Below are 12047 nucleotides of genomic sequence, written 5' to 3'. Positions count from 1 at the left end.
CCCCTGGTTCAATGATGACCTTAAGAAATCCAAGAAGATCTGTCGCACCCTCGAGAAAGCCTGGCGAAAAAACACAACCACTGACAACCTAGCTACCTTCAAGAACACCACCCGCAAACACCACCAACTGATCCGATCCACCAAGAAATCAGCATTCAAGGATCGACTCGACAACAACGCCCACAACAGCAAGGAACTATTCAACATCGTCAAAGAACTCACCAACCCCACCGCCGGCACCAACGACATCACTCCCTCCCAAGACCTCTGCGACTCTCTAGCCTCGTTCTTCCACAACAAAATCGCTGACATACATAACAGCTTTGGAGACCAGTCCGGAGACCAGTCCACCCCACCCACCTCCGAACTAAAACCCCCCTCCAACTACCTTTGCGCCTGGAACCCAATCACCACTGAAGATACCATCCACCTGATGAACTCCATCCACTCAGGATCGCCAACCGACCCATGTCCCCACCACATTTTCAACAAAGCAGACTCCATTATCGCACCCCATCTCCGAGACGCCATCAACTGCTCCCTCAACTCCGCTACCTTCCCGGATAGCTGGAAACATGCCGAACTCAGCGCCCTCCTGAAGAAACCCACAGCGGACCCCAATGAACTTAATAATTACCGCCCCATTTTGCTCCTCCCATTCCCTGCCAAAGTCATTGAGAAAGCCGTCAACAGTCAGCTCGCCGCCTTCCTCGAATCCAACAAATCCCTCGACCCTTCACAGTCCGGCTTCCGAGCCAAACACAGCACCGAGACCGCCCTCATCGCAGCAACAGACGACATTCAAACTCTACTAGACAACGGAGAAACAGCTGCCCTCATCCTACTTGACCTCTCTCTGTCATAGCACCCTCATACAACGCCTCAGCAACGTCGGAATACAAGGAAAAGCATTGGACTGGATCATCTCGTTCCTCACCGGGAGAACCCAGAGAGTCCGCCTCCCCCCTTTCAAATCGGAAGTCACTGAAGTCATCTGCGGCGTTCCACAAGGATCATCACTCAGTCCCACCCTCTTCAACGTATACATGAGTCCCCTCGCATCCATCGCGCGCCAACACAACCTCAACATCATCTCCTACGCAGACGACACCCAGCTGATCCTCTCCCTCACCAAAGACCCACACACCGCCAAAACTAATCTACACGAAGGAATGAAAGAAGTAGCCGAGTGGATGAAGAACAGCCGTCTAAAACTGAACTCGGACAAAACGGAGGTCCTCATCTTGGGATCATCCCCCTCCGCCTGGGACGACTCATGGTGGCCACCAGCCCTGGGAACCGCACCCATACCAACAGACCACACACGTAACCTGGGCTTCATCCTGGACTCCTCCCTTTCGATGACCAGACAAGTCAACGCCGTCTCATCATCATGCTTCAACATCCTACGTATGCTAAAAAAAATCTTTCATTGGATCCCCACCGAAACAAGAAAGACGGTCACCCATGCACTGGTCACAAGCCGACTGGACTATGGAAACACCCTTTACGCCGGAACCACAGCCAAAATACAGAAAAAACTCCCAACGCATCCAAAATGCATCAGCCAGACTCATCCTAGACATCCCCCACCAAGCTCACATTTCCGGCCACCTGAAAGATCTCCACTGGCTCCCCGTCAACAAGAGAATAACGTTCCGTCTCCTCACCCACGCACACAAAGCCCTCTACGACCTAGGACCCGAATACCTCAACACGCGCCTGTCCTTTTACACTCCCACCCGCCAACTACGATCGTCCAATCAAGCCCTCGCCGCAATTCCTCGCATCCAAAGATCCACCATGGGGGGAAGATCCTTCTCCTACTTAGCGGCCAAGACCTGGAATTCTCTCCCCATCCACCTCCGCCTTACACAGAACCACCTCTCCTTCAGAAAACAACTAAAAACTTGGATATTCGATAAGTAAAGTACCTCCCCTCCCTCAAGCGCCTTGAGACCCTCTGGGTGAGTAGTGCGCTATACAAATTCTAAACTTGAAACTTGAACTTATTTGTTCAGGGAGAATGAACAGAAGAAGAATCTATGGGTGAAGGTTACTCTGCTAGTATACCCAAGGACATTGGACTACTGGGGATCCTTATATTTAGATATTGCATTTGAAGTGGGCAGCTCATTGGTATCTTTTATGTCCAGGGATAAGATGAAGGGGTTACCATATTGGGTATGTTTTTGCTGGATTGCATAATAGTTGTAGGGTCATGATAATATTACACTTGCTAATATTATGTTGTCGATTTTTCCAGTAAATATTCAAAACTCAATTAGGTTTTAAAAATATATATATATATTTAAGTTTGTATAAATTGATGTCCTGTCTTCCAAGTGCATATAAATGTGTTTTGTCTCTACGCAAACATACTGTTGTAGGACATATGTGGTTCTCCTCATCTTTGCTTACCTGAGCTTCCCTGCACTTTTGCTGGGGTGGTAGTACAGTCATATACCTACAATAATGATTACTCGCATGATTATTTCTTTCAGCAATCACAAATCATCCTCAGTAGGCTGCTGTAGACTTGGGCTTTAATCAGAAGGACTTGAAAACTAGGAGCTACCTCATTCGTTGGGTCACCTGCACTATAAGGCATCAACATGTAGCGTGTTCCATTAAAAACATTATTTTTCAACAAATGTGAAATACAGGTTCTAGAGTGATTTTCTTGCCAGTTCTCCCCCAACCAAATGACATGACCCATCACCGAACCACCAGTCAACCGTGTAGTAAATAGTTACGCACATGATTATTTTTTCGGCAATCACAAATCATCCTCAGTAGGCTGCTGTAGACTTGGGCTTTAATCAGATGGACTTGAAAACTAGGAGCTACCTCATTCGTTGGGCTACATGCACTATGTTAATGTAAATGTAGACGTATTTGTAAAGCGCACTAATACTACGGAGTGTCCTGGTGCTGTGCTCATACCGCTAGGGAACCCTTCCTGGTTTTTTCCCGTGAAATGTCCACTCCTGGGCATCCCCAGGGTGCAACCAGGCATCCCCAGCGCTGTAGGGGGCCGTTGTGGAGACTAAGCAAGCTATTGCCCAGAGTTGCAGCGTGGGACCCATGCTTAGAGTAGGCACCGAGGCGAGAAATCAGGTCCGGGGAATTATGAGCCCAAGATCCGCCGAGACCAGCCGAGGCAGGAATTGAACCCTGGTCCCGGGCCTGACCTCTGCATCAGGGTCTGCCGCTCTAACCATTGAGCCACACTTCTCCACACTATAAGGCATCAACATGCGGTGTGTCCCATTAAAAACATTATTTTTCAACAAATGTGAAATATAGGTTCTAGAATGATTTTCTTGCCAGTTCTCTGCCAACTTCATGACCCAACTGCCAGTCAACCGTGTAGTCCACTCATGCACAACACCAAGATCTTAAAGTGGAGGGTGACAACAAACTTGCCCTCCTCATGTTCTTACCATTTGTTACCTTTAACACATAAACAGAGAGGTGAGGGTAGTCCACCGTACATCTCCCCAGAACAATATAATCACAAAAATTAGTATGCCAGCACCAGAAACAAAGAAAGGAGAGAATTAAGTCCAAAGGTTTGGACATTACAGGAGGTCTGCCAAGTATATGTCGAAAGTCATCCTTTATTGAAGAGCAAACCTCACACACATAATAGTGCTGAATCCATGGTGGAGGTGCGGTGGCGTTCGGGAACCGCCGCACCAGTTGTCCAACCGCCATATTACTACTACGGCGGTCAGACCTCCAGTACTCCACCACAACCGTCAGGGAATCACGTTCCTAGTGGTGGCTCGGCAGTCAGAGGCACGCAATATGCTGCCAGTGCCGATGCAGAACCACTGAGCATATTACGAGTTTTCCTTAGTGTCAGGATTCATGGTGGTGTTTACATGATGAATTTCTGGGGATGAGGCAACAAAGGGAGCCCTACAGGCCTCCCTGTTGCCTCTGGGCACTTGGGTGCATGCAGGGGGGCACATGGTGTGCCCCCTGTGATCATGCACCCTCTTTCCTGCATGGCATGAACTTAACAGTCCATGTTGTGCAGGAAAGGGATCCCATTGGGTAAACAACCTTTACAACGCAACTTTTACCACGCAGTGCCTTTACAACGCAACTTTTACAATGCAAACCATTACAACGCATTGCACTGGGGGGCGCTCTAGGATAGGGAATAGGTTTAATGTACTATCCAACACCTTCCCTACTATCCACGGGGACTGGAGTTGGCATAGTAAATTAAACAATTCACTATCCAGCACCTAAAAGCACTATGCGTTGTAATGGTATGCGTTGTAAAAACCACGTTGTAAAAGCATGCGATGTAAAAGCATGCGTTGTAATGTCATACATCCATCCCATTGCAGTGCCTTTTTCAAAGGCACTGCCATGGGAATGCCAAAGGACTGCCTTCCAGACAACGAGAAAACTCATAATCTGTCGGGCAGCCAGCGGTCAAGTTTGGCGGTGTGGGGCGGTGGCGTGCCGCCATACTTCCGCACAGCCAAATTTGTAATCAGGCTCTTAGTCATTACTGGAAGACCAAAATAAACAGGCAACTATCTCTTGGTTCACACTAGGCGTGTAGTATACTGTACATCATGAAAACTCAATTGCACCCTATGTGATGGGTGCTTTGATGTTTTTAAGACTGTATAAAAAGAACAAGCCAGGTTGAATAAATGTGTTTCTACACTATTAGGATGCCCAGAGAAGAATTAAAAAAACTGAGAACTGTTAAAAAAGAAAATAGGCCTATTAACATGAAAGGGAGATCCTGCTTCTCTGGTGACAAAAAAGGTAGTAGATGTTTCTAGAAACTACTTGCGTAGGCACAAATACATTATACCATGTGCAGCCTATAATATGTATGCTTGGAATATACATTTTGAAGCATTGTATATACATGATTCCGAGGGTATGAGGAATATATAGAAGGAGAATAACTTCCAGGAATAATCCTTGACCAATCTCTTGGTACCTATTTCTAACAAGAGGTAATCAGGGCATCAGTGAAGACAAGTTCTCACGAAGACCAGAGCCCAGAATAAACTCAGATATCCACTACTCTCCTTTTTAGGTCTCGGCCTGCATAGGCTGTGCTTGCGCAGTCTCGCCGGCGAGATCTTATGTTTTCCAGAGTGGGGCTTGAACCCGCCCTCTTCTCCATTGGCTGGCTTCCTAAACTGAGGCCAGCCATTGGAGAAGAGGGGCGTCTGTCCATTTAAGCCCCGTCTTTTTCAGATTGAGGGGCGTGTTTTTTTAGGTTCTATCTCTCCTCTTCCCATTGGCTGGAATTTTACATTCCAGCCAATGGGAAGAGGAGAGAAAGAAAAACACGCCCCCCCAGTCCGAAAATGACTGGGCGTTTCTCCAAGGGATTTCTGCTTGACCTCGGAGAAACATGGTGGTGTTCGACTGCCCTCCTGACGGCTTGTTTTTCAAAGCCCTCCTCGTTCTGTTGAAGACGCCGTAGCAGTTATTTGGAATAACAAGTACGTAAAGTCCAGGATAACGTAACACTGTTGTCTAGGGGCAAATTAGATCTGCGATATTTGTTTGTACTACTGTAATTGAGCAGTCAGCCGTGCATTTGGGTTGGTGTTCCATTGGTGGCGCTCTCACGCTTGTTTTGGCTTGACGGCGCTCTTGCCAGCTTCTCGCTCTATCGCCCGTCCACCTTCTATTGCTTTCTGTGACCGCCTCTCATTCCATTAGCCGTGCGGGAAGGCGAGTTACGAACAACCGCCGAGCCTCAATCCCTGAGCAGTATACAACACACTCCCACCTTTCAGGCGGAGCCACAGCGGGACGGACCGCATCAAAAAGCATTCCATTTTAACATTGACCGTGCACATCACTTGCCCAGCACATGCTGCACATGCAGTTTGGAAAGCTGAGACCCCATGCAAAATATGTTCGCTCGCTATGGTGCACTATGAAATTAATTTTCTTCCGCACCACTTCCAAATGTCACCAGCCGCCACTGGTGCTGGCATACTCTGTCAGTAATCACTGCGTGGGTATCGCGGGAGGCATGAACATGCCTCAGAAATGGGCTGAGCAAGCACTTCTCTGCTGTTTTTACGATTAGCATTTGTGCGATTAGCCAGGCAAACAATGTTTACATTTTTTGGAGCATGGAATGCTGGTGTTCTCGGGCCAAGGCCGCTGTCTGTGGGATCTGGCACTCCATGGCGCCTCAAGCCTACCGGGGGCCAATTGGAATCTGGGGTTGACAGGGGGAATAAAGCAAAGTTCAGCTGGTCAACTTATTTCTGCCTTATGCAAACTGAGTTTTATCCAGGGCCGCACGTTCCCACAAGCGCTTACTATGTACAACACGGACTCTCTTGGCCTGGGAAATATTGCACTAATGGACACACGCGCGCGCCCTTTACCACGGGATTTCATCCAGGAATCTGCTCATTTAAAGGCTGTAAAACTAGCAAGGGGCTGTTTGTTGATAGCAACGCATCTAAAGTTGCTCAACTCCTAATCTCGTGGGGACAAAGCTTCGAAAAAGGTTCTAAAAGATGGGGGGGTGGGGAGCTCATGAAGGAATACTTCCTTTATTCATCTACTGGTTTGCTATATTTCTACAAAGCGTTGCTTTAGTGTTGCCGCTGCCTTTTGTTTCTCTACGCCTTTATGGTACAATTAAGCTACACAGGTCACAGACCCTGGAAGTCTGGTTCCTGCCCTATGATCAGTTAGTCCAGTTTTGATAGGCGAGGGAACCAGTGCACGAGGTGATGAAAAAGAGTTGCCCAGAAACCAGGGCTGGACAGGACTTATTCCACTGCTCATTTCCTCAATGAGGCAGAGCCAATGGAGGCCAGTTTTGAAAGCCCAGTTCCGGAATACCAAACAGACAAAGTGCGCACAGGTCTATAGGCCCCAGTCCTTTTAGGGGTCCTGTGACTGTGTGTGACTGTGTGTGTGTGTGTGTCTGGGTGTGTGTGGCTGTGTGTGTGTGGCTCTGTGTGTGTGTGTGGGTGTGTGGCTCTGTGTGTGTGTGTGGCTCTGTGTGTGTGCAAATGCAATAGGTCTCACATTTTCAAGAGCTAAAGCTATTGGCATTGTAAATGACAATGCCATTTTGTATCTGTTTTCAAAACCAACACATTAATAAAAAGTGTGTCATTTACAATGCCAATAGCTCTAACTTTTGCGAAGGCAAGACCGTTGCATTGTAAATGCTTGTTTCATAATGAAGGTGTTTTTTTCCACCAACAAGTTTAATATGTCATGGAAAGTAGCAAAGAGGATCCCTAATTATAATAAGAGAACTGGAATTCTACAAAAAATAGCTGACCTATCATTAATTGAAAGGCTAGTTCAATTCTTTGGAAACGTAATCCCTCCCTTAATTTAAACATTGACACTGAATCAAAGGACTCTTTTCACCAAGGCAAGTGGCTGTCTGTGAACCAGGGCCAGTGCCTTTCTGTCACTAAGTAGAAAAATGGTATGCTTCCAACTCTTTTTGTTCACTAAAAAAGCAAAGGTTCCGGGGACGTTATAGTTAGATTCAGATTTTACACACACAAAACCATGGAAATTCACCAGTTATAGTTAGAGTTGTCTCAAGTAACCATAACTGGTACCCTAAGGTAACTATAACTCTCACTTTCGCCATGCACAGTTTTCTTTTTTAAACCAAATGTTGCAGTGATTTTATCAATGATGTCATAGATGTTATGAGTGATTTCATATGTGGGGTAATTAGCCATGCATTGCGAAGATTCGAGTTATAGTTACCTTAGGGCACAAGTTATAGTTACTTGAGATAACTCTAACTGCTGAATTTGTACGGTTTTGTATGTGTCAAACCTCAATCTTTAGCGTCCCTGTAGCCTTTGGTTTTGTGGTAAATTTCTAAGGTTTTTTTCAATTTTATTTCCTAACCATAATGTCCATGTAACCTTTGGTTTGTTCATTGAATTTCTATGTTTTTAATGCTACTTCCAGCTATTACGTCCCTGTAAGCTTTGGTTTTTTCAGTGAATTTCTAGTTTTTCTTTACTGTAAAGTAATATTAAATTACTGTATGCTAATCCAACTGCCAACTGACATGGCCTTCACTCCACATGCAGCCAACCCCATGCCGTGGCCGGGCGCTGCAGTCAAACCCATGCTGCGCACGGCCGGGCCCTGTGGCCAACTCCCCAAAGGCAGTCAGCCAAGGAGGAGGACACACAGTCTGCTTTCTGGGCTGATTTCGGTCCCTGGGACCCCATCCCCTAGGGCCTGGTACATTTTGTGGGGAAGAAGGGCACATGTCTCCTTCCCTGGTCCGATTTGGCCCCGGCCCCATCTCCCAGGCTGCAGTGCATTTTTTTTATTGGGGTACATGGCCCCTCTCACTGGGCCATGTTTGTCCCCCGGGTCCCCATTCCCCGGGCCAACCACAGTATTTATGGGGGAGGTGGGTATGCAGCTTCTCCCTGGGGCCGATTTCTGCCCTAGGGTGTCCCTCACCCACTTATGTATAGGATCGGGATGCATGGGTCTCCTGGGCTAAAATCGGCTTGGGCGGGGGCAGCATGCACCACCTGAATCTATGTATTTCCCACTCTCCCTGGAACTTGGCCCACCCGGATCTCATTTTCAGATCTGTTGGATCCGCTGACCCTCCACATCGCTATATATACATGAATCTTTTTTCTTTATCAACTCCCAAACTACTGAACTGATTTACACAAAATTACAAAAGAGATCTTTCTGGACCAAGTCTAGCCTTCTTCCAAATTTGGTATAATTCTGTTCAGCGGTTCGGGTATGGGAATTTGCATGGGGAAAATGCATTTTGGAAACACCTCCTTTTTCTCAGCCCTTACTTGATGAATCAGCCCCAAACCTTCCAGATAGCAGCTGAAGTGAGTGGCAAACTAATTTTGAGAATTTTGTTAAGATTTGTCAAACAGCACCAAAGTTATTAGCGAAACAACAAGTGCTTTTCCTGGGGAAAATAGTCCTAACTATGACTACCTACTGTCCACTGCCAGAGGGTAATAATTATATATATATATATATATACACACACACACACACACACACACAGAGGGCGCCTGAGGCACCAGCTTCGACATAGTCGCCAGCCATTCCGACTGTTGGAGACCCGGATATTTACCGACTCCTCCGCCGATTGCTACAGAGCCTGGTGGTTGACGAAGGGTTCCTCAACTAAGGTCATGAAAACAATGTGATGAGGTACCGTGTATGGAATTGACAGCGGTGAAGGGAGGAGAAGTGCATTTTGGATGAACTGTATACTTTGGGAGTACAACCCCATTTTGGGACAATATGCAAAATCTGTAGCAATCATTGATGCTTTTAACTTTAATTGAATGCTCCCGAAGTATGGATTGTAGATTTCCCGTAATAACAACGGAGGGGCTAAAGACATTGGCACGGATTGACCAATCCCTCTCTCCCTTCCATCCACCGCGTCCAATAAAAATTGAATGGCTTCGTAAAAGGCACAGATTAGGCATAGCAATGGGAGGGGCTTCAGAGTCTGCTTTCCTTGAAATGTACTTATTGCAGAGTCTGAAATTAGGTTGAGATGTTTTTAAACAAACGCATTGAGTTTCCCAGACCCCAAGCTGTCACCACGTGAGAAGTAATGCTTTGAAGTATAACCAAGATCCTATTTATCTTACCACCAGTTATAAATAGTTATTTTTGTAAATTACTTTAAAGTATGGTAGAGGTATTACAGAAATTATCCATGTTTGCTCAATTAAATTTGGTAATGCTGATAGTGGCTAATTTTATATTAACATCAAAAAGTTGACAACCACATTTTTTGGCTTTAAAACACTCTTGCTTTTGTCAGTGTTTATTTCGTGTGACAAAAGAAGGCCAACCTTACGTGTGAGACTTAAAGTGAATCTGCTGCATTGCTGTCTGTTAGAGATTAATGATGTGTGTTGTACCTTTGTTCTAGACTCCGGCGCACCTGGGAAACTGCCTTGTATGCCAGGGAAAATGTCTCCTCCACTACCTCCAAAGAAAGTCATGATTTGTGTGCCATTAGGGGGGACAGACCATGGCCTCTCGTCGTATTCCAACCAGAAGAACTCTCAGCACCACCACAGCGTTCTGCCATCACAGCTGGCGGCCCATCAGCACCAGTTCCAGTATGGGAGCCAGCATCTGTCGGTGGGCTCCAACTCGATACCCATCCATCAGTCACTGCCCCCGGGATGCCGGGTGATTGAGGAGTTGAATAAGACTCTTGCCATGACCATGCAGAGGCTGGAAAGGTATCCCATTCCTCCCATAATTGTTTCACTCTTTGAGCTTTGTATGTATTGTATGTATGGCATGTAACCATGCCTGGGAAATGCTGATATGTGCACAGGATTGGAGGGTGTCTTTTGAGCCTTTCATTCTTGCTGTCCTCGCTGTCAGTAACATGTGTTTGACTGTGATCTAGAGAGCCTGGCAGCAGTAGCATGAAGAAGTAGCCCACACACACTGTGCATGAGAAAGTGGGCACCACAGGTTTAGCCAAAAACACTCATTCATTATTTCTGTATGTGAGTCAGAGGTAAGAGCAGGCACCCACTGCCAAGCTATGCAGTTTTGCCATTTCTCAGAGGTATGATAACACCAGAACATCATCACCCCATTAGATTTAATAAAAGGATATCAACACCTCGATTGGAGTCAATAATAGAATATCTTCACCAACCACCAAAGGGACAGTATTTTTGTAATTATTATTTAGGCCACACTATTTCTGTCAGACGTTGTATTTACTAACGATATTCTGCAACGCAAAATGAGAAAAAACTCACCAGGAGCTTTGACAGAAGCAAAGTCCATATCGTCCTCCTATTGACTGAACCTTACTGAAGCTGAGCGAGATCCTGGATATGAAAGTGAGCATGCAGCAGCCATTGCTGCTTGAGCCTTTCCCTGGCCAGGTTATTGCCTGCCCCTGAAGGTGGACCATAACTCAGCCCGCTCCCTCCCCTACTCCCTGCACTTTGTGATACCTGCCAAAGCTTACCTTTGTGCTGTTGCCCAGATCTCTCCAGGGCTGAGGAGACAAGAGGGATTGATGGGTCAGTGGGTGAAGAATGTATCTATGAGATTGAGCACCAGCAATTCCATTTAGCCTTAAATCCTTCTGATCTCAGTAAAGTGAGCACTATTACATTTGATAACTGACAATAGAAACACCTGTGTGTAACAGTGGTTAACAACTGCATACATTCTGGCATGATATGCAAAGTAAAAACATGTTATTATTCATGCCAATTTAGTATTTGTTTTCTGAGCTGTGCATTGGACTACTATCATGACACATGGCTTGGGATCTTCAAGCCCTAAAACTCCATGTCCTCTGCGGGCTCAGATACAAATGATTCTTGGTGGGCATGAATGCTTCCATTTCAAGTGTAAGAACCTTAAAGCAGGGTTAGCGGGCACCAGTTGCATGGAAGGGTTATAGGGCCCAGAGTATTATGTATGCATATTTGCTTTTGAGTAAGTGAATCTGTACTTGTGTGTCTGTGAGTATGTGTGTGCATGGAAAAGGAAATATGGGTAAATCTGTGTGTGTGAGCGCACTCACATTGCAACCGTGACTGTGGGCGGATTTTGCGGATTGGCAATCCGCGGATTTGCGGATTTGCGTATTTGCGTATTTCAAAAATACGCAAAATCCGCGGATCCTAGCGTATATTTTTTTTTTGTGTTCGCACGGTGTAGTAAGGAATGTCCACACGTGGAATTATTTCAGGAACTTTATTCGGTATCAATCATTACAAGATGCTCCCAGCTTGACAGGACCAAAACTCCCAACATTCTAGAGCTGCCTTCAGAGACAGCTACGGGTCACACCAAGTGGGCATGAGAGGGGAGGGGGGAATGAAGGAGAGTGGAAGATACCAAGTGCCAAGTTGCAACACATCATCCCCCCTAGGGAGACAAAGGGAGTGGAAACGGGACAGCAGAGAGAGCGGGTCGGATGAAGAGGGGAGAAGGGAGAAAGGTGAGGCCGGGATGAAAGTAAAGAGGAAGACGGA

General features: G+C 46.3%; 1 protein-coding gene across 4 annotated transcripts in view; it reads left to right on the top strand.

The window, feature by feature from the left end:
• Window positions 1–12047, top strand: part of PHACTR1 (phosphatase and actin regulator 1) — a 646873-nt gene that overhangs the window by 509964 nt on the left and 124862 nt on the right. For all 4 annotated transcript variants that reach the window (XM_078687609.1, XM_078687610.1, XM_078687612.1 and 1 more), the window contains one exon: window positions 9956–10274. In XM_078687609.1, coding sequence (XP_078543735.1) covers window positions 9956–10274 — 319 coding nt within the window. The remainder of the gene's footprint in view (window positions 1–9955; window positions 10275–12047) is intronic.

The sequence above is a fragment of the Lissotriton helveticus genome, chromosome 4_1, assembly GCF_964261635.1.
Source record: "Lissotriton helveticus chromosome 4_1, aLisHel1.1, whole genome shotgun sequence".
NCBI classification, from domain to species: domain Eukaryota; kingdom Metazoa; phylum Chordata; class Amphibia; order Caudata; family Salamandridae; genus Lissotriton; species Lissotriton helveticus.
The sequence above is the reverse complement of the archived record's forward strand: the minus strand, read 5'-3'. Positions and strand labels throughout refer to the sequence as shown.